General features: G+C 39.4%; 1 protein-coding gene across 1 annotated transcript; it reads right to left on the bottom strand.

Annotated features, from left to right (window-relative positions):
* Window positions 1–1,243: 1,243 nt before the first annotated feature.
* On the bottom strand, window positions 1,244–22,106 carry mfn2 (mitofusin 2). The gene is made up of 18 exons (XM_028012802.1): window positions 21,689–22,106; window positions 20,307–20,488; window positions 18,155–18,290; window positions 17,225–17,387; window positions 16,980–17,104; window positions 16,720–16,828; window positions 16,449–16,556; window positions 15,742–15,895; window positions 15,036–15,103; window positions 14,700–14,821; window positions 13,900–14,026; window positions 13,336–13,440; window positions 11,776–11,878; window positions 9,939–10,159; window positions 9,441–9,596; window positions 6,976–7,172; window positions 6,645–6,779; window positions 1,244–2,586 (listed from the first exon to the last, which is right to left on the bottom strand). Exons 2-18 carry the CDS (start codon window positions 20,482–20,484, stop codon window positions 2,517–2,519), a joined length of 2,277 nt encoding a protein of 758 aa, XP_027868603.1. The 5' UTR covers window positions 20,485–20,488; window positions 21,689–22,106; the 3' UTR covers window positions 1,244–2,516.
* Window positions 22,107–23,838: the final 1,732 nt, after the last annotated feature.

Raw genomic sequence — 23,838 nt, 5'->3', positions numbered from 1 at the left:
TCTCTGACGAAACGCTCCCTCTGAATCCTTCTGTTGGCGATGTTCTCCACCAGAGCCAAAACGCTCCAAAATTACGTTGTGCCGCGTAATTGTGGCACCGCGCAAAGATGTGCCCCTTTGCGCAGCTACTTATATACGTGTGATTGTATATACAAACTTTAGTAACGCACGAGACGGGTCAATATGACGCACTTCCATCTCGCTCTTGGTGTCACAGAGGAATATAGAGGTATGGTGCTAAGATGCCTGGGGAAATAGCAGGAAATCAACTCCCGTTCACTGCTACAGTGAGGTGAAACCCCGGGTTCAGTGGGGTGTCTGCGCATCCATGTCTATGAAGCCAAGTGCGGAGTATAGATGGCAAGAGAGCAAAGACTTGTGTCTCTCCACAAGTCCTTATTTAAACATCAGAAATAACGAGCCAGTTTCACCACACGTTGCTGGGGATCACGCAAGCTTGTATGAATCCATCAGAAAGAATCCACAACGAAGAATACAGGTAACCTACAAATCAAATGATAGGCAAGTAGTTCCACCATGTGGTGATGTATTGTATTGCAGTGGCAGGTGCATAGTCCAAGTGGGGAGAAAAAAGGCTAGCCTCACTTACACCGCTGAAAGGGCAACAGACCGTCCATCATCATGTTACTCAATATCCGCATATTTCCCATGTCTCCTCCTCCTCAGCTCGGGTTGCTCAGTGGGATGCAGTACATCAGACCTACCAGAAGCTACCTGGTCTAAACACGCAGTTTCTGAACAAAGAGCTCGTAAAAAAACGAAAGCAAAAACAGGGTTGACCAGAAGTTATCCATACTGTAAGCTAAGTATTAATTACACATAAAATATAGAAGCGTTTTGGAGGAAATGGAAAAGGGGTGGTGTAGTACAGCAGAGAGCAAAGGGAGGATAACACCGGCCAATACACCACAGTGATTGTGCTGGCTCTGGTTGTTTCTGGTCAAGCTTTGTATTTCTGCAGTTGCTTGTGGGGGCATTGGGAGAAGGCAGAGGAGCTCAATGTTTCACAGGTTATCTCAACATAATTTCAACAAATATGTAAAAAAAATATTTCATAAAATTCGCATACTGCAGCTTTAAGTGGGCCTCGGACTATAAACTGTTAAAAAAATCACAAGGGCATTTTCCCCAAATAGGGATAAGGTGCTATTAATAAAGCAGTAATATAAGTTGTAGATGAGCGAGACTCACCAAAGTTGATCATTTTTGCCAAGTACCAGAATAACGAGAAAGAAAAATTTTTTTATTTGTTAGCACGTACAAGAACTGTATTAATTTTGTTGGAAATAATGTTAGCCAATTATTGAAGAGGGAAATACATTGACAAAATAAACAGTTTTTACATTTATACAAGACCTCAACAAAAACAAACATCATACATCTGAACTTATTGTTAATTTGGCTCAACAATATGGTCAACAATAAATTAGGCTACAAACTGAATATAAAATGGCTCTGGATTAATTGGTTTTTAGCCGTACATGCGTCAAAAGGTTTCTGTTGATAGAAACCTTTGACCAATTTGACCGATGAATAAACTTTACTGCTTTGTTTTATAAATAGGATCAAATTGAAATGATTTTGTACTTGACTTGGTATCTGTATGTTTAGACAGAGACTATTGTATATTTTTGTACACAAACAGGATCTGTCTGTTTCGTAAAGTGCTTTGAAAATAGGGCTGCACGATATTAGAAAATCTTGTAGCGGCGATAACTTTGGTAAATATTTTGTCGACAATATCAGTTTCTCTTTTCCTTCCTGACCTGTGCTTCTATCACTCTCTCACCTTTAGCATTTGATCTAAAATCATTAGTGTTTAGCATCTGCTGCCATGAGACTATCAAACTGGCTAAACATAACAATAGCATAAAACAAAATCTAAGTTCATTACAGTCAAATTACATTAGGCAACAATTATTGCACTCCAAACAGTCCTGTGCAATATGAATATTGCATACAGTTTATATTGTGATGACAAAATGTTCGCGATAAGTTGTGCAGCCCTACCTGAAACGTTTGTTGCTGAATCAGAGCTATAAAGCAAACTGATTTGAACCGAACGTAACTCCAAAAGCAGAAGTACATTGAAGCCTTTTACACACTGGTTGAGAACACCCACAAGTTAAGATGCTGACAGTGAATAAGTGAGAACAAAGTGTGTTACTTTTTCAGTTAAAATATAACTTATTCTACAAACATGACGCTGAAATTCCTTAGATGTACCGAATTTGCGCATGTGAGGATGAAAGGACGCACATGGAGATGTACAGAGAGGAATATTTACTTCTGTTGCCATTCAAATAGGCTTCGCATGACATGCATACTGCACAGTTTATCTCTATAGAAACACATGGCAATTATTACAGAGCTCTGTAGACTTGTGTTAGCCGTGTTTTCTGAACAGAACATTACAATTACATCACAAATTAGCCATGCAAGCATTTTACATGTTCCCCTGATGATGCTCAGACTCAAAGGAAGCTCCGCCTGGGTCACTTGCTCTGCTGGAGGTACTGCTGGGTGAACATATTGAGCTCACTGTCCAACCAACCTGCCTTGTTCCTAACGAGAGAAAAAAAAGAGACGGAATTCAGATCTGCATTTGGGCATCGGCGAGTGTCTGACGGGGTAAAAATAAATACTAATAAAAGGACCAAATCCGGTTTTCTAAGATGGGTTTAATTTTAATTTTCAGTAAAGCTATGACTAGAACAGACACAAGGCAGAATATTGGGGGACTTTGAGTACACAAACAGGTAAATCCACTAAGCCATAAGGTCCTTAGGGTCTGACTCAATACAGTTTGCTGGATTTCCTTACGGTCTGATCACACAGCAAAGTTTTTTTTTCTCTAAAATGGTAAAGTTTTTGACTACCGTGTTTTTCGGACTATAAGCCGCTACTTTCCCCACGCTTATTACGGAGCCCCCTAGAGGACATGGGGAATTGTTTTCTTTTGCGTTACCTCGCAATACTGTACTGGTCAGTTATGCAGCATAATTGAATCCTGTAGCCTTTCTTACGGTGGGCGCCGTACCTTCTGCTTTAATATAAGGTTATGTGAGGTTTTTCCATGAATGTTAGTATCTTTTTGTGAAATATCTGAAGTTTTATATCTTTTTTAGGATAGAAAGGCGCCACAAACCTACGATATAAACAGAAACTTTCCGTAAGTAGGAAAGAAATAAAAATACATCCTAATTTGGACTATTTCTGAGTTATTATCGCGGGTAATAAATCATCTGACAGTTTTGATTGTGTTTCTGTTGAGTTCGTAGTCTGAATGGTTTAAAGAGCTGCTTTCAGTGCCATCTTAGCCTTAACAGACATAAACATGCAGTAAAAAAAAATCGATTTTCAATCAGTGTTTTGCACCAAACAGTTAACAATAATAAACAAGTTTTTATTGTTAAAAACACGACAAACTAATGGTGGTAAAGGGCCGCACTGGGTTAACTCGGGGAATCTCATCTGTCCGTGTATCAATCAACTCCAAACTTCTTCTTTGTTCTGTCACAATTATCGATTTATTCCATTTTGATGATCAGGTTCCAAACTTTGCAAGGACTGACCGCCCCGCTCACCGCTTCCTAATACACACAAAGCCAGTATCCTTCCCATTCATACCTGGTGACGTCACTCCCACGTCGACACACCTAAGTGTCAAAGCTTCCTGCTCCTGTCATATCAATAATTACTTATTTCATTCATATGGCTCTTACAGAGCCTCAGTGAAAACTTGTTTATTATTATTAACTGTTTGGTGCAAAACACTGATTGAAAATCGATTTATTTTTTCCTGCATGTTTATGTCTGTTAAGGCTAAGATGGAGCGGCACTGAAAGCAGCTCTTTAAACCATTCAGACTACGAACACAACAGAGACACAATCAAAACTGTCAGATGACTTATTACGCCGCGATAATAACTCAGAAATATAGTTTGGATGTATTTTTATTTCTTTCCTACTTACGGAAGGTTTCTGTTTATATCGTAGGTTTGTGGTGCCAATTTCTATCCTAAAGAAAGATATAAAACTTCAGACATTTCACAATTAGATATTAACATTCATGGAAAAATCTCACATAACCTTATATTAAAGCAGAAAATACGGCGCCCACCGTAAGAAAGGCTACAGGATTCAATTATGCTGCATACTGATAAGTACAGTTTTGCGAGGAAACGCAAAAGAAAAAAAATTTGCCATGTCCCCTAGGGGGCCCCGTAGCTTATAGCCCGGTGCGGCTTTTTTGTGGATTTTTCTGGTCTTTAGCAGGAAGTGAGTTATTGGAAGTCAGAATTGGAAATCAAAGAAGAAAGTGCTGATTTTCATTTAGAACAAACACATGCTAGCAGCAGACATGACGGAGAAATGTTTTCAAACTCAAACCCCCTCATCATGGAAACAACACGAAGTTCCTAACGAGAAAAAAAAGAAGACAGAATTCAGATCTGCAATTAGGCAGAACAGAATTCAGTTCTTCATATGACGCAGCTTTTACGTTGAAGGCTGTCGATCTGGCAGTATAGATCGATAACTGCTGCACGTAAGCTCGGCATGAACGAATCCATGGTTCGGCGTTGGAGACGCAGGGCTGCGTCCTTAATAACAGACTTATTAAGGACGCAGCCTCCTGCTGCCTCCTTGTGGAAAACCGAAAGAGGCGGAGATACCAGCGGCTTATAGCCCGGTGGGGCTTATATATGTACGTTTCCAGTTTGTTTGCTTTTTACTTTGTAGATGTAGCTTATAGTAAGGTGCACTCTATAGTCCAGAAAATACGGTATTTGTGCCCCAAACCCACAAGGAAATATTAGGAAACCCAAAACAGTTTTCTCTTAAAACAGGTTTCAGTAAAAATCTTCAGTGCTACGGCCAAAAAAAAAAAAGGTCACTTGGAAATGGCTTCAACCTGACCCCACGGATGCTAATGGACTGTGTGAAACTGATGGAGGAAAACACACAAAATGGAAATGTTAACGTTTATATGCTTAGACCGCAGGCGGATCTTTACAAAAAGAGATGGAGCAAACGGACTAGATTTCTAGAGAATAACTGAATCAGGTCTCTTATTCTTTGACATTATACACTGCCTGGCCAAAAAAAAAGTCGCCACCAAAAATGGTCACACTCTCTAATATTTTGTTGGACCGCCTTTAGCTTTGATTACAGCCCGCATTCGCTGTGGCATTGTTTCAATAAGCTTCTGCAGTGTCACAAGATTTATTTCCATCCAGTGTTGCATTAATCTTTCACCAAGATCTTGTATTGATGATGGGAGAGTCTGACCACTGCGCAAAGCCTTCTCCAGCACATCCCAAAGATTCTCAATGGGGTTAAGGTCTGGACTCTGTGGTGGCCAATCCATGTGTGAAAAAGATGTCTCATGCTCCCTGAACCACTCTTTCACAATGTGAGCCCGATGAATCCTGGCATTGTCATCTTGGAATATGCCCGTTCCATTTGGGAAGACAAAATCCATTGATGGAATGACCTGGTCATTCAGTATATTCAGGTAGTCAGCTGACCTCATTCTTTGGGCACACAATGTTGCTGAACCTAGACCTGACCAACTGCAGCAACCCAAGATCATAGCACTGCCCCCACAGGCTTGTACAGTAGGCACTAGGCATGATGGGTGCATCACTTCACCTGCCTCTCTTCTTACCCTGATGCGCCCATCACTGTGGGACAGGGTAAATCTGGACTCATCAGACCACATGACCCTCTTCCATTCCTCCAGAGTCCAATCTTTATGCTCCCTAGCAAACTGAAGCCTTTTTTTCTGGTTAGCCTTACTGATTAGAGGTTTTCTTACGGCTACACAGCTGTTCAATCCCAACCCCTTGAGTTCCCTTCGCATTGTGCGTGTGGAAATGCTTTTGCGTTCACAATTAAACATACTCCTGAGTTCTGCTGTTGTTTTTCTTCGATTTGATTTGACCAAACGTTTAAGTAATCGCCGATCACGATCATTCAGGATTTGTTTCCGACCACATTTCTTCCTGGAAGACGATGGTTCCCCACCATCCTTCCAGTTTTAATGATGCGTTGGACAGCTCTTAACCCAATTCTAGTAGTTTCTGCAATCTCCTTAGATGTTTTCTCTGCTTGATGCATGCCAATGATTTGACCCTTCTTAAACAGACTAACGTCTTTTCCACGACCACAGGATGTGTCTTTTGCCATGGTTGTTTAAGAAATGAGGAGTTACTCATTGCATCAGCTGGGGTTAAATAACTTGTTGCCAGCTGAAAGATAATCGCCTATGCAGTACTTATCCAATAGGAGGCTTGTACCTATTTGCTTAGTTAAATCCAGGTGGCGACTTTTTTTTTGTGCTGCTCTAAAATTGGAAAGTCAATCTGAATGCTGATTCACACCTGTAACTGTTTATCTTTGTCAGAACGCAAGTAATTTCTCTTGCCGACAGTTGTTCGGTTCTTTGTTTCGTATGTGATCGATAAATGTAAAACAACCAATGAACACAAAGTTTAAAAAAAATAAAATAAAACAGGTCTCAAAGATCCCGCCCTTGCGTAGTCATGTGGACAGCGAAGACACAGACATATACCCCTCTCCCCCCGTAACTCCAAACACATCATACAGCAGTATCTTACCGTAGAAGTTTAGCCTTGCTCTGTAGATTGTCCAAGAGCTCAATCTTCCTGTTCATTTCGTTGACTTCATCATCGAGGTTCTGACGGGTGACGTCTACCTGCTGGCACAGCTGCGCAAACACGCTCGTCAGCTCTCTGCCAAAGACAAGACCGAAACACAACAAGTTCACGTGGCTCTGCTGCGACCAAGCAGTCAAATCAAATCAAATCAAATTTTATTTGTATAGCACATTTCAGCAGCAAGGCATTTCAAAGTGCTTAGTAGACACTTTTTACTGTCGAAACATATAATCTGATTGTTGTATCCTTTGACACCATGATTGAAACTCACTGCTGGACTTGGTGGCTGCAGTTGGATCCAGTGTAGCTGACAATTAGCTGCAGCTTCTCACTGGCGTAGTCCACAAACTGTCGCTTGAAGGCTCTCTCTTTGGCTTTGGTAGTCCATGTGAGTCGCTCGTAGACGTAGAGAAGCCCATAAAGACCCAGTGATAACGCAATCAGGCGCCATCCCACCGCCTTCCAAATCTGCAGACAGTAGCAAAAGCCTCAAGTTATCTGAACCGCTTTGGCATCAAAACATACTGAAGAAAATTGTGCGAACAATTATCACTCCCACAGCCTTGTCTGTAGCCCCTATTGATCTTTATTGTTTTAGACATATTCCTGTTTGTCATTATTTCAGCTGAGGGATTGTTGTGCAATATTTAGACCCATTTAACAAAATTGTTTCCTCATTGAAATGTTTCCAGAACCTGAAAAAGATGTAATCAGTGAACCCTATCGATGTCAGCGTCTAATGATGAGAGCAGAGTCTTATGCGCCTTTGTTATAATGAAAAATATTTTAATGTATTCAGGCAGTGTGACTTGTGAAATGAAGTGATGTTATTGGGGGATTTTAATGTAATTTGGAACAGTAAAGACAAGAGAAGGAAATTAAATAATATACCGAGTACGATTTTAAACAGATAATTGAAGGATCAACTAGGATTACCAAACTTTCAAAACTAAAATTGACCTAGATTTTCACAAATCTAGGTCAATTCCTGTAATCTAGATTACAGGACTAGACAGGACAGGACTGTGACAGGACTGTCCTAGATTACAATACTGTGTCAGTCCTGTAATCTAGTTACAGGCCTGTCAGATTGTAGCATAATATTGTTTACAAGAAAACTTCATAAAAATAAATGTCAAAGAGACAGCAGTTGATATGTGTGGCATATCTCCTTTCTAAAACGTGGATGTATCCGTTTGCTACTGAAGGAGCTACCTAAGGCCCCCACAATCTCATATAGAGGCTGAAAGGAGTTGATTATAATTGCTCTCTATCTAGCTAACATTCTCCTCTCACCTCCTCAATGGAGAGAGGGCTTCCTGTCCCTCTCTCAGCTTCTACCAGCCCAGCAAATCACTGAAGCCACCAGATTCAGACAAAGCTCTAAGTAATGTCCTGTCCTACCAAGTCTGCCCAGCAAGTAGAGACAAGTTACACCCTCTAGCTCAGGACATCTGTGTTATGGGACCAGTCGAGTTCGTCATTGAGCTGAACCCCGAGATACTTGTGCTGCTCCACAATCTCGATGTCCAAACCCTGGATGTCTACTGGTACAATTTCAGTAACCCTTCTACTGAAATCGATCACCACCTCCTTAGTTGCTGATGTTTATGCGCAAATGGTGCTGAAATCTACAGAGATTTCGGCACCTTCCAGGTCCAAACACTGTCCACAGCCAGGTACCGTGACACGGCTAGACAGTAGTTTGAGTCCTCAGTTCCAAATCAAATTCTGGGAACATGGACAGACAGCTTGTGTCTGTAGCCTGCTCCACAGACAAAACTTGGCGAATCGCAATGCTTTCTTTGAAGGAGGATGGGAGAGCCACTGCACATCCAGCTTTAGACACAGAAAAAAAAGACGTATTTAAAGACTCATGGCCATCTACAGACAGGGCCTAAACATGTAAGTATACATGACCTCTCTTTTCTTCCTGCTATGCAGCTTCATTGTTAGCTTCACTGATATATTCCATTTGGTCCGCCCTCCTGGAAACGCGGACAACGACTGAAAAGCCATCCTCGTCAAAATTGAACAAAATGACTTGCAGGGCAGTAAATCTTTACATGATAGAAGCCTCGCCCAGCACTTTCTCTAAGAACTCAACCCGTCTCTCCAGGGTTGAGTGACAAAGCTGGTGACAGAACGCATGTGCTTCGGTCTCCACCATTGCTCTCCGAGTGTAAATGATCCCCGGACTGATGGGACAAGCACCGATGCTGGTCCTTGTCTTGAAGCGAAAAGCTGCACCCCTGAGATCGGAGGCAAATTTAAGACTTTTACTTTGCTTGTGTTAGCTTTGTGCTCATTCCGAGGCACAAAGCCAGGCCAGAAGGCTTGGAATTGGTGCTTTGCAGGCGGACACGCTTGCCAGGACTGGCTAACTCTAACAAAAACAATTAAGCTAATTTCAAGCAGCATCACAAAAACAGAGCTAACCAGCAGCAGCGAGGTAGCCTGACTCTTAAGAGGTTTTCTTATCAAGGTAAAGAGGGTAAGAACTGATTAATGCCAGTAACGATAAGCAATTATGTAATGCTGGCAGGGTCTGTCAGCATTACATAATTGACGTTCACTACGTCATTTTCCTACGAGGCGTGGTTAGTGATGGACTCTGACCATCAGTGTAACAGTGACTCAATTGGAAGGGGATTATTGATTGTTGTAGAATGTTTTTATGACTACGCAGATTTGGAAAGATTTCAAAAAATGTATTTGACCCTGTAATTAACTTACCACACCGCCGACCACAAGGACACCCATGGAAGTACGCGATGTAAGAGATGCAAGACCTGTCACCATGGTGACCATGAGCTCTTCCTGAGTCACAGAACTTTGTGGGAATGGAGGCATGCTGGTGCTGACTGGTGTTAGGGCCATGGGCCGAGGAACCTGCAAGTTTAGCAGCAAAAGAAAAAGAAAGAAAGAAAAGCAGCACAGATCTCTTTTATTCGGGCGTGATTATAGGTCATGCTTCTACAGCACCACAACCTTTCTTGTAGTAATTAAACATGTAAAAAACAGTGAATTATTGACCATAATACTCCAATGTTGCCAGTATTTCAAAGGGGAAAGAAGGAAATCCTAGAAACCTGCTAACATAATGGATTGGAAAAAATAACATCCTGGTAAACGACAACAACAAGGTTCTTTTTCACCAGAGGCCAATTTAATGCCATCCAGATAATGTGACTGACTAAGCAGTTTCTTTTTCCAAAACCTGGGAAAGATTACCTGGTCATTGTAGCCCATGAGGGCCCGTCGGGTGTTCTTGGGCCCTAGATACCGGTTGACAAGCATGGTCCAACCAAGGGAAAAGTGGAAGCTGATATCCTCTTGAAAATCACTACAAAGCTTGTCACAGGCCAGGTCATATGTAAGGTTGAAGAACTGACGAGGAATGATCTTGTTGGCCTGCTCTCTGATCGGATTTGGCAGCAGAGGCTTCAGGCCCTCTATAATAAAAATGATTTAAAAATCAGTTGAGATCAATTTACATTTACCGTCCATACCATCCATAAGATGACGACAAAAATAAGCATTAAGCAGTAGATAACTGGGGTCAATGATAACAGTAACCCGATTTGAGTAGATGGTGGAAGTGATTTTTACATTCAAATATGATCAAAATGCTCATCTTCCTAATAACAACAATGTGCAAACTGTAAGTGCAAACTTTGAGCTGAGTTTGTACGCTCATTAATTCCCCGTCTCCCTCCCTGAAAGCAATGTTTTCTTCAGTAGAAGTCCCTTTAGGACAGAGGTTGTCAGAGTTCACTGACTGTTGGAGCCACCTGATACTGGCCACGTCCCACGACGTCACAGATTCACAGCTTTTGAGTTAAGGAGACAATACTGCGGCTGGCGCGGGAGAACCCCCCTCTGACAAACGACGGGATATGGATCCTCATCTTCCCCGATTTTCCGGGTAGAGATTGTGAAGCGGCACCAACCATCTGAGGACGTGGAGGCTGGGATGTAGATTTCTCTATCCTACATGGCTTAGCTCAAATAATATTGTTACTTTAAGGTATCTGGTTCAAGTTCTGCATGTTTTCCAACATATCAATGTCCTGTGCTTGTCGTTCAGTAACCAGTCTTCCCAGCCCTCCCATTTCCAAGGGTTTAGCTTGATTTTTCCACTTCTTATGACTGTACAGTATTTCTGTTATAATCTCGTACAGTACAGAGATCATCAGTAGGCCAGGTGTATAAATTAGCTATTTCGACTTCAAAATTCAAATGCAACAATACTGCATTGATCCTAAAGGGAAATTAAATGCATCTCGTATTAATTAAAAATCTTCAAAGAGTAATTGTGGATGGTGTTGGATGTGGGCAGGAAAGATCTCCTGTAGCTGTCTGTATTACAGCAAATTTAAAGAAGCCTCTGACTGAAGATACCCTGTTCTTCTAAGAGAGTCTCATGAAGAGGATGGTCAGAGTTGTCTGTAGTTTTCTTTATTTTATGTAAAATCCTTCTTTGCACCGGCATCCCCAGAGGTTCCACTGTGGTCTCCAGAACAGAACCAGCCTTCTTTATCAGGTTAGGTCCCTGACTGTGATGCTGCTGCCCCAGCAGGTTATGGCAGAAGAAATGACGGCCTCAACAAGAAACTTACAGAAGATCTGCAGCATCTTGCTGCAAAATTTGAAGGATCTGAGCTTCCTCAAGAAGTCCAGTCTGCTCTGATCCTTCTAGACAACTTCACTGTTGCGTCTTCAGTCCATTCTGTTGTCCAGGCGAACGCTGAGGTATTTATATTCCTCAACCACTTACACTTCTACTGCCATGATGGAAATGGGGTTTGAGCTAACCCTGCACAAAACTCTGCATTTAAATGTGGGGACAGAGAGGCGCTAGTTTAGTTTCCTGACAGAAGACACAATTTAATGGTCAGAGGTGTTCATGAAGTCTAATGAAATCTAATGCAATTTTGATGGACTATCCATAGACATTACTGATCTAACATTGTAGCGTACAGCAGTATGTAAATGGCACAAACCAAACATGAGACTGTGTAGAGACAACAGACAAGAAGTATTAGTATTTAGCTGCCTGATATTTTACCTATCATCTCCATTTGTGTGGCCTGCAGGGCGTTCGTGATGGAGCTGGAGCACCTTTCAGACATGGTCTTACCCAGACCGTCCTCTATGTACCGATGGAGTTCCTAAAACACAAAACGATCTTGTTGTTTGTCATTAAAATTGGACAACTGTTTGGGAGTTTAGCAAAAACTCAGACAGCGTAATTCAAACTGAGTGAGGAACTAAAATAAAACATCCATAAAGTCAGTTGCTTAAAAACTCATATGACACAATTAACTTTACGGTGCTTGTCAGGCTGCAGGGAGCACACACATCTCACACTCTCTACCGTTACCTCTCCTTCCTCACTCAACACCTCTCCAAACCAGTTTGACTTCATGATAGGTTGCTGGCAAAATTAAGCAAAAATAAATACATAAAAATAGTTACACAGTCATCAAGTGACCAAAAAAAACTACTGATTTGAGTTTGTAAAGGCCACACCAGTAGTGACTGATTTGATCGTTATTATTTAAAACACACATTATTATTCTGTAAAGGATGTCTCCTGTGTAATTTGAAAAAGTTTCTTACATTTAAAAGCAAGCATTATAACGTCCAGACTATAAGCCAGTGCTTTTCTCATGTGTTTTAAACACGGTTATGCAGCTAACGCACGCCTTTTTATCAGCGGGTTTAGAAACTGCTGCGTGATGAAGAGGACAGGACAAACTCCACAGCAAATTCGCCTCTAGGCAAAAGTGACAATGAGAGCAACAACGAAACAAAGACTTACGAGTTCAATTCCAGCACTGAAGAAGGCAACTTTAGTGTGTAGGTAGCGATCAATGATCTTTCCTCGTTTGTTTTTTAAGCAACAAGCTGCTTAAGTCTAAAAAAAAAAAAATGTATCTCTCATGTTACAACGTGGAAACCTAAAGAATAGGCAAGAGCGACCTATACATGTACACTTTTTTTCTTGTCAAATTAGTGGGTGCGGCTTATATTCAGGTGCGCACAATGGTCTGGAAGTTACGGTACTAAAGACTGTGTTCTATGAAGATTGGTATTTAGTACTTAAAGTAACTAGCATAAATTCTACATTAGTTTCTTTGCTTAAAGGGGCATTATTATGTAAAAACGATTCAGAGGCTCAATTTCAAGGCGCTAAATTACAAAGTCAAATTTCATTTATGTCATATTTCATTTATACAGAATTTTATAGTAATCTAGCAACCGATCAAGTTATCAAATAGATCTTTGAAACTTCTTTTGTTTTGGCTGGACGCAAACTTAAATATTACACCTTTGACATTTTATTTCCAAATGTCATCATTCATTAATGATGACATTAATAATTTTTATTTATTTATTTATTTTCAGTTCATGTTCTATTTTTCGATTCCTTACATTTACATAACAGTAGGGAAATTAGCCATTTGAGTTTGGTAGTTCTTGTTTCTAAATGAATAGATGTTGACCCCAAAGTGCACCAAACAAATTAAAGCACTAAAAGGTTTCATTTTCTCCCCTTTTTTAATTCTTTGATATGCACCGACTAATGAATTAATCATTTTGGAAACTACCAAGGGTAACTCACATTTTTGTAGACCTTGAGGACCACAGGTGATGGGTGGAAGTCCATGTGGAAGTCATCCACTAGGACATGAAGCTTCCTTATTTCCTCTGCCATAGTGTTGGTTACCTGGACAGGACAACAAACACACCACATTAATTAGCAAATGTTCATAAATCATTTTTGACATTCTAATTCACAGCCCATTGCTTTTATTTTTTGTCGTTTTGTTAAACCAAGCTAACAATGGACAATGGTCAAGGACAAAAGATTTACTGTCAGTTGAAATAGACCTTTCTTTCAATGATAAAATGGCCATATACACATTTTGTTTAATGTTTCTTAAACTGTGTTGGATTTTCAACCCCAATGCCACTCTGTTAACTTTTACTTCTGCTATTGAAAATATATGAAACGAAAGCCACAATTTATTGACGTTTTCATTTAATATGGATTTAATGAACTAAAATACAGTAATATTAAGCAAATTTTAACAGTCAAGCGCCGCCATTATTTTTAGAACAAATACTAAACGTGATAACACGTAATCACAGGGACTGTGACGTCACATGTTGCAATTTTTCTCACCTGTCTCTCCACCTCCTCTGTAATCCTCTTGATCTTAGCCTTGCAGTCCATAGTTAACAGATCCAGTTGTTTCTCTATAAACTCCAGCCGTTGTTGACGATCCTCTTTTGTCTCCAAGCAGTAGAGTCTGAGCAAACATGCACAAAAGTACAAACTCATTAAGCTGAAGAAAGGAGTTTGATTATCACCTGCTGTAAAGTTATATATTTTTAAAAGTGGTACTCAGGGTACGGTGACATAGACAGACTTTCTCCTATTGGGGCTAATATCTGGAAAAGTGTTTCAAAAATAAGACATGTATCTTTTTTAAATCCTACCAATTGCAAGCAAAAAACCCCAACTTTAACTGGGTCTATAACCTGGAGACTCCCACCCCAGTTGGATCATTGGCAAGGAATTGTGGAGGAGATTCACTGTAGACAAGCTGACATAACTTCTACGCATCAAAGTACACTCTTTCAACAAACGCTGGTCTAAATGATTTACGTAAAAGAGCAGGGAAGCATAAACACTTTGTAGTATTGTTTGGGGTTTTTTTCCCCACTATACTACAAATCCGTCCCCCCAAAATCCAAAATTAAACATTATTAAAATATGCTTTATTTTAATAATGAAAAATGTTAAATAAATTTAGAGTACAAAAAAAGCTCAGTGTTATGAATACTTTTGCAAAACACTGTCACACAAAATTTTAGTCCTTTAACACCACCAAATCATTAGTACAACTTCAGTTTGTCAGAGACGTACCCCACTGTGACAGTGCTCATATGTTTAGTGTGGACAGTACAGCACACACTCACCTCTGTTCTTGGGCAGCTACATGTACCAAGTCCATAATGCGCCGCAGAGCTTCAGATATTTGCTTTGCTCTTACTGTGTGCTGTTCGAACTTGGTCTTCACCGCAGACTGAGATATGCACTCCTAAATACAGCAAACTGATTAAACAGGCAGTCAAGAAATCCGGACATCAATGCAAAATGTGAATGTCTTGAAAAATCTAAAACCTGTAACCTGCTCCTATGAAAACCGTCATTTTGAAACGTGCAAGTGTTTATGAATGATATGCAGAAATTAGCTGAAGCGTGATAAGAGGAATGGAAATATTTTATGATGCTCCACAGTAAAAGGGTCTTACTTCAAATCGCCTCTCAAAGTTTTGGAACTCAAACATTCTGGCTTGAAATCCCTCAGCGAGAGCTCCACCTGGAACAACGGCAAGAACAATACTGTCTTCAAAATCCTATACACTGTCACATTACACATAATTATTAACAAGACTGACTTCACATATTGGACAGATACATATATATATATATATATATATATATATATATATTTCCTATCCCTAAAGTGTTATTAATGCACACAAAACCTAGTAAAAAATAACAGCTATTTGACATTTACATTTTAAAACCATTTTTTAAGTAAGAACATATTGTTGTTGTATTTTGCAACCTTTCAACAAATATTAATTTTTTGTAGATTAATTTGATAGATTATTCGACTTTTTTGTAAATTTCAAAAACTATATTCGAGAAAAAATTGCTTTTTTAAAAAAAATGGCTTGTTGTAAATGTTCAAAAATTGATACTTTGATACTTTTAATGGCTGTTTAAAGGGAACAAATCTTTAAGATTTGGTTCTCATAAAATCCATTGTTGGTTGACAGTCATTGGTAGGGGTTGGGATTATTGCAATATAATGTAAATGATCAGCCTTTGTTTTTGTGTCATTCTTTTGTTCTGTTCCCAAATATATATATATAAAAAAAACACTCTCCCCACCCTGGCTCCCTGCCACAAAGCCTGTTAAACACCACAAGCAATTAGAATCCAATCAACCTGATTCAGGCATTCCTTGGGCCTTCTGCACCCGAGCCTGAAGCACTTCTTTAGCTGAGACGAAGAAGATGCGGTCGCTGGCCTGGGCTCTGTCAACAACGGCCAACTCATCCACAAGAAAATTAGTGCAGCGATCCATGTGCTGTCTGCGAACCTGTGTCAAGATAAACACACGCTGTAAGAAACGCAACAGATTCGGGAACAAAGGCTCTGAACTGACCGGAGCACTCATGTGCAAACGCTCCATACAGTTTACCATCAACATAAAATTCCTCCAGGACTGAGACTTTCTTTCCCGGCAGGCAGAGGAGATCCTGCTTGCTGGGCCATTTTTAATAGTCTTTAAAATGTGACACTGGATGTTCAAAGGCGATATTTAAGGCTGTAATTGTAAGGTATTCAAAATCAAGTGCATCTTAGTTTCATCTGATGTGTTGACATTTCCGACAAAAATTAAATGCTTGTCAGGCAACTAGGTACCCTAGTGTCAGAAGCTGATGCTACTAAACTGCTACCAAAACTAGCTATGAATTGCCATGACTTGAGCTTGACCCTGCTGTCTTTGTCTTGAGGTAACAGTAGTGCTGTTTTGCCAGTCTGTCTCGTTTTCATTCTAAAAATTAGTTTTTTAGCAAAAAGTATAACTGGTGAAAAAAAAAAAAGAAAAAGAATTGTGTGCACACTTTTATCATATAAAGTTGACTAACCTCCTCCATGTATTCTGGCTCTGAGGCAGAGGCATCCCAGCGGTTGTTGAGGATAAAAACATTAGGACTGGAGAGACGCTGATTGACTTTATGAAAGAAGGACTTCTCCTGCAGACAGTTAAGATACGTTTTAAAACGGATAACTGAAACACGATGGGCATTTAAATAATTTACATTAAACAAGCAATTGCACAATTCCCAGTTACTTTAGCTTTATCTCGTAAAATACTTGATTCAGTTGTTTCTGTAGAACGAAGCTTTTGTGTCTCACTGTTTGCATGAGTGTGGATTCTGAGTTTGCTACTAGAACAAACACATCTGCATCAAGACAGAACTTGTCGATCCAGCTGTCCAATTCGGTGGTGACGTCGATGCCTGGGCTGGAGAGGAGAAAAGCATGAACCACTAAGCTTTATGAGGCAGTGTCAGCTATTGTGAAAGAAAGGATCAAATGGAAATGATTGGTTACATTTTTCTTCAAAACTGGGTATTAACACTCCAGTTAAAGCTAAAAATCAACTTTCAGCTGACCTGTCCAAAAGCACCAAATCATCTCTTAGTAAAGCACACTTTGCTTTAGGCCACATGACACAGACCAGACTCCCAGCATCCAGATCCACATCCTGAAGTAGAGCATGGGCCAGCTGGTTCACCGTCTGATCAGAGACATCAATGGGTCAATCTTTACTCACAAACAACATTCTACCATAAACTGACTTATTTAACGTACACTGGTGGCTACACTGGTAACTGGAACTGTTGGTAAGGTCACTAACCGTTATGCTTTTCCTATCCTCAGAGCCTTCAGTGAGGAGGAAGCCATCATTGCCATCTGTGCCCTCCACCCTCAGGAAACAGTTGGTTGTGTGTCCGATTCCAGATGGCAAAACTTTATCGCATAACATGGCATTGATCACAGAACTCTTCCCGTTACTGGTTCTGTGAAAGGACAAATCGGTTATTAGCATGTAAAGCCAGTTAAACCTGCAGTAATTTCAGGAACCTACCTACACTTTATGTAAAAGGTTTGATATTTTGAGACAAGCAAAAACTCTGCTGCTAAGTTTAAATTTGTACATCTCCTACTCTGTCATCGATTCTAATACGCGCTGAGTGAGGTGCACTCGCACACGGATGAACACGCGATCCGACCACACAGTCGCAAAAAACAGCAAAGGATACCTGCATTTTTCCAACCTTCCTGCGTTCTTAGGGCGACAGCAGATGTCACGGTTGGACAGTGGGGAAGCGGAGGGGTTGTCCCGTCAAATTCAAAATTCTAATTCACAAATACGTTATTGATCCCAAAGGGACATTAAATAGACCGTCAGTTTCCAAAACCGCACAAAAAAAACTTTTGTAAAAGAGAAAATGGGGTCATTGTGACCCCACCACACCGCGCACCGAGTAACAAAACTTGTGGGGTCCAAATGACCCCGTCACTTAAGACTGGAGGAAGTTTAAACGTGCAAAGTGTTGTTTTAATGGTTGCCACAGAAAGTCCTTTCTGTCCACAGCCATCACCGTAACTCGAGTTGCAACATTTACTTTCCATTTGGGATTAATAAAGGGAATTGAATTGCGTTTGAATGTTTGTGCGAAAGAAACAAAACAGTTCAACATATTCATAAAAGTTTGTGTGAGGATAAATACACAATTGCCAGAGTGGTAAGCTCTAAACTGCAAGAAAATATCATTTAATTTACCTTCCAAAGAAAACCACCTTCATATGCCTCCGCGCAAGCACTTCTCCTATTCCTGCCACCTTGGACAGGTAACTGCAGACCTCCTGAACTTGCTCCTCAGTGGTCAGTGGGTCCAGCTGCTCATTTTTGTAAGTATCTAAATGGTGAGAGATACAGTGGTTAGTCGCTTAATGATCTGTCTTATCCTTGAAACAATACTGACATAAGGCATCCTGTTTTGTATAATTTCAGGATATGAAAACTATAGAGCCAGCCAGTGTTTTACCCACTGTAAATTATCAGACTGTTTCACTCACAAGGTCACAGGATACTTACTAAAACTCGAAAAAGGACACTCTACGCATATATGATCTTCCAAAGACAAAATGCAAAAGCAAAATGATAGATTATGAGATCAATCATAAGCAAATCAAATCAGTTATCTAAAAGAGGGATTGTTGTATTTACATAAAGATGTTTTAATGCTTAAACTGGAGCAAAACATAGTTTTATATTCCAATTATAGAGAAGTGAGAGGAATCTTAAGGTAGGAGCAGATCATTTCTGTTTGAGCAAATAAGGACAACTTGGTACTCAAGATTTAAATGTGAAGGAAAAATGCTACCTTGCATAAAGTTATTAAGGATAAAGTGGCAAAATGTTACATATTTAGCATATAAATGTCTATTTTTGCCCATGTGAAAGTTTAGTTTGAGGATTTCTCCAATGTTGAAGACATTTAAGTTAAATTTAAGGTTGTTTTCCTGCTTCATGTCTGTTTTAAATAGTTTAACCCTGCAGCCATTTCAATGTTTTCCTGTCAACAAGCTCAATGTTTGCTTCATAATTTCAAAGTGTCTGAATCTCTCTGCCATCAGAGCATTGCTAAATATCTGGTTACCAGAATTATGAATGTGCTACAGCAGGGTCCCCAGTTTTTCCTATTTTAGCCAATCTCTACATGAAGGAGTTGTGAGACAGGGCACCAAACTCAACACCTACCGTCTAGTTGAGCTATAAAAACACCTTGGTCAAAATCCAAATCAAAGAAGAGTAAGCCATTACTGAACTCAAGTCTGTGGACAACCACATCAATTTCATGTTGGTATGATGCTAAAGACAACAAGCTACATTTTCTGGTAGAAAGTCTGGTGTACTTTGAGAGAAATGGAAATGTCACTGAAGGGTAGACAAAACTCACACACTGGTCAGTTCTAACTTTCTGAATCTCACCACCTTCTGAAATAAACTGTCAAGTCATCAAACTCCTGCAGCATCAAGCCAAACGGATCACAACAAGGACAGGAGGAAAAACACACCTTAAGACATGACTGGAAACCTTCAAACGTAGATGCCCCAACTAGACCTATGCTTAGGATGTGAAGAAAGCACTCATGTCAGTCCACTGAAGAAATATACATATTTTTAGTGGAAGAATTTCATTAGGAATTATATTCTGCTGCATTTTAAATTCAGCAAGGTGATCCCCAGGATAAAACCCCTCAACACATTGTTTTTCCTAATATAACTGTTAGATTTTTCCTTTTTATTGTATTTGATTATCAGACTTCAGTTGTTAAGCCAGTTGTTAACAAATTTAGATTTTATTTGAATGACCTTTTCTTCACACATAAAACTTTCAGGGTTTTGTTCTTGATTCAAATACTTTCACAAAGGGGAAAATTGTTCCCATCTCACAGTAGATCGGTGGAGATTAGGCATTGGCTGGTTATGGGTTTCAAGGTATAAACTTGTCTAAACGAATAAAATCTGCTATTCTTTTGCTCCCATGAGAAGACAGATGGCAACTTAGGAGGAAGAAGGTTGCTCTACGTACAAAACATGCCTAAATGACAGTGGCAGTCAGAGGACGCTTATTAAAAACTCAGAAAACGGAAAAGCTTCGTCTCTACTACTGCCTCACAAATAAAATTTAAGAAAATGTGATAGATAGGAGCATTATGAATAAAATATATTATTATTATTGCTCTGACAGCAACAGGTCATGTCAAAGGGTGAAGATCAGCTATGTATTCACATCAAAGCATGTAAAAAGAAAAAAGAAGAAGCAAAATCACACATTTTAGAGCCGTAAAAATAATACCGCGAGACCCCATAACAGTGACATTTTTACCAGATGTTATCATAGGTGATCATTTTAGATAGAATATACCTTCCAGAAAGGCTGCGCTTTCCTTGATGTAGGTCCCAAGTTGTTCAAATATTCCATTGATCTTCTTCTTTGCGGTGACAAAATGCTTCAGTGGTGACACATTTACTTCAGCCATTGTTCTGTTTTTCTTCTTGCATTGAAATTTTAAAGGGCTGGGTCTTGGAACAGATATAGACATGGCACTGCAGAAATCAGAATAAAGGTTACCCAAACATTTATAGTAAAAGTCATCCACGAATATAAATCTCGCAGTCTTGACATCCTTAAGACCCTTAAACTGCTTTAGGCGAGTTCCTTAACCAAAACGTCTGAGACGTTCACGGATTTGTAAGCTCACAAAAGCAAATACTCTAAAGCAGAAGTGACAAGTCAATTCTAACACCTCTCTTTCCCTCATTTTGTAAGCCAGCTCAATTATGTTAAAAAAAGAGAAAAACAAGAAAAACTTTTTGTATACAGCCAGGTTTTCATCAGCAGGCTCGAGGTCCAATAAAGTGGTTAATGAATATTAGCGAAACCTCTCAACAGACAAATAAGGGTGCATCGATAAACCGGTCCCAATTTCATTAAATTTGGGAGCTCAGTAATCAGCTGATATTTCCATATGAAGCCGATCTCATCCACCAACCTTCTCCACCTGCAAACCAGCCACTGTCCTCTTTTGCCCTTCAGTGAGAGAGGTTAAATGACAGACCCACCCATCAGGTCATGTCTGTACATTTGCAGTACAGTTAACAATGGTCAACATTAGCAATGGTTGCTATTGTTGGCAATTTAGCAACTTTATTGCTATACTTAGCAGCATTTCAGACAAAAAACTTTAAAAATGTATTGGCCAAAAGCAGCATCGGCAAGTCAGGCTGGCCAAAGATCGGTGGTTGGCAATTGGTCAGAAAACTGCAATCAGTGCACCCCTAAAAACAAAGAGACCTTAAATATACAAGCAATATTATGAGAATGGTACTAATGAAAGAAAAGAAAATAGTTTAATCATGTTTTATTTAGGTACAAACTACAAGGCTTTTCTAGAACATTTTATTCACCTATTAAAAGGTAACTTTCTTCAGAAAGTCCATATAGATTTTGTAATTGTAGACAAATTTTACTTAGCAAAATGGTTCCGAAGGCATGCTGACACCTGGACTAGGCAAAGCAGTTATTCCGTAAACAAAACCCAATTTTCTTATTTTGCGTCTATGAGCCATTTTCGTGAGAGGCTACTTATAATGATTTTTCAAAGGTCTTGCATACGCGGTTATTCCAATTTATTGTAAAAAATATATATATAAAAAAAACCGTCTCAGAATAAAACAATCCGGGAGTCTTCGTCTCGAAATGGCAAATGTTAAAAACTGATGTTGTAAAATAGTTCAGCTACTTGCCTTGGATCGGGGTGTTTTCACGAACAGACTCCTTGCATCGTTGGTTAGGACAGGGTCGGTATCCTTGCATGCACACACACACGGGCTGTGAAGGTTAGTGTGTGACCATCTGAGCTGTCAGGCGACAATAAAACCCGTCACGCCGCAAGCGTTTCTGGCGACGCTGCGATTTTAACAGCTTCTGTTCGTAAAATTATAAATATCGGTTATGCTGTTGAGTTAAAGCCACAAGCGCAAAAAAGCAGCACAGGCTCAGCGCCGCTCCTATTAGCTTCTGTTCGTCCTGTCCCTTCTCTCCAAATAAACAGCTGAGCTCCGCAGGAAGCGGAAACAGAAGCACATCCGCTAAAGACAGAAACTTGTCTTCTTCTTCGTCGTCGTCTTCTTCTTCTTCTTCTTCTTCTTCTCGGTTGACAGACCAAGAATAAAGATGGATTATCGCCACTAACTGGACTGGAGTTTGGGAAAAAAAAAAAAAAAAAAACGATTAGATTTTTTTTCTAGAAGATTTTTATTTTTCAGAAATGACATGACTTGAGCTATTATTTTAATTACTCTGTTTCCATTAAGATTTTCTTTTGTGTATTTAATTTATTCAGTCCTTGTTTGAGCCCCTTTATGGTTCATATGTGATGCACCTTAATGAGTATGGAGGACCAAAACTGACATAATAAAAAATAAAAGCATTAATATATATTTTGTTTTTCGTGGTCCTCCATACATGAAAACATTCGGGACAAATTCAAGTAAACTCCAATGAGGGTGTTTACCCTGATGAAGGTTTTCTAATGATTTTTAATGAATTTAGGTTTGTTAAAGCTTCATTATGTGACCTTTTTTTTAAAAAAAAACTGCCTCTATGTCATGACAGTATAATATGAGATGGGTAATCAGTGCTCCAAGTGCTAGCTAGAAACAGGAGATTCAGAGCGAGGGTGAGGGTATTAGCGCTGTCAATCATACTTATGCTCCTATCTGTGCGGTGTTGCTCATTGCTGTGCAGAGCCTGTTGTGAATGGTCAGGCAAGTTAACATGGATAAACAGTTTTCCTGAAAGGGTAAGTTGTTTCTACTCCACTCCACTTTGAGCAGCACATACGCATGATTGACAGTGCTAAGATCCTCCTCTTGACTCTGATTGGTTATTTTTGACCAGGCGAGGTTAATTTCTTCAGACAGTAGTAGTAGCTCTATTTGTATCCTATGACACTATGATGACATGGTGACAGTTTTAACTACTATGTAAAAAAAAAAAATACTTTTTTAAAATTAAAGTCACAGGTTCAGTTTTAAGACTTGCATTAAATTGTATTCTAGCATGTCGTAAAAAAGAGTAAACTGACTCTTGTTTTCTGTTTTTTCTTCTTGCATGTTCTACTAATTTTCCCATTTATTTAAACTAAAATAATGGGGTTATTTAGAGCTATACAATTTAAATTTCTTGGATTATGGTTTGATGGAAGAATGACATGGAGTGTACACATTAACAAAATAATAGAGAAGTGTAGGAAGGTATTAAATATAATGAGGTGTTTAGTTGGAGCAGAATGGAGCTGATAGAAATTAATTAAAAGCAATTTATACTGGGTTAATTAAGTCAGTCTGGATTATGGATCCATAGTTTATAACTCAGCAGCAGATACAAACCTCCGTAAGTTAAATAATGTCCGACATCAGGCTTTAGGAATATGTACTGGTGCTTGTGAAACATCTTTACAGCAGCATTACAGGTTGAAATGGGAAAAATGCCTCTTAAAGTTAGAAGGGATCAATTATCTTTAAACTACTGGTCAAATCGATTTGACCCAGTAAATCTACAGGGACAAAGAAATGATCGTCCAACAGTAGAGGTGCTTAAACTTTTAAGCACCTGCATGGTTACTAAATTCTAAAGTTAATAAAATCCATTTAGAGCAACTAGATATATGTCAGACAGTTCCATTACCCACAATACCACCTTGGATACTTCCTGATGCTTAAGTTGATTTTTCATTATTAGAAAAGATGAACAAAGATAAATTTCTCATTATGAATAAATCTATTGTACAGGAATACTCAGTATTATAACTATGTACATACATGTACATATATATATATATACACAGATGCATCAAAAATACAGCTAATAGGGTAGGGATAGCATTTATTGT

This window comes from Xiphophorus couchianus, chromosome 1, assembly GCF_001444195.1.
Source record: "Xiphophorus couchianus chromosome 1, X_couchianus-1.0, whole genome shotgun sequence".
Classification (NCBI taxonomy): domain Eukaryota; kingdom Metazoa; phylum Chordata; class Actinopteri; order Cyprinodontiformes; family Poeciliidae; genus Xiphophorus; species Xiphophorus couchianus.
The sequence above is the reverse complement of the archived record's forward strand: the minus strand, read 5'-3'. Positions and strand labels throughout refer to the sequence as shown.

What these genes read in the sequence shown, in the direction of transcription:
- mfn2 (XM_028012802.1), bottom strand. Translation starts at nt 20,484, where the DNA reads ATGTCTATATCTGTTCCAAGACCCAGCCCTTTAAAATTTCAATGCAAG. An exon ending in AGGATAGGAAAAGCATAACG is followed by an intron (nt 17,105 to 17,224) that starts GTTAGTGACCTT and finishes GTCTCTGATCAG; the next exon opens with ACGGTGAACCAGCTGGCCCA. An exon ending in AGCCAGAATACATGGAGGAG is followed by an intron (nt 15,896 to 16,448) that starts GTTAGTCAACTT and finishes ATCTTGACACAG; the next exon opens with GTTCGCAGACAGCACATGGA.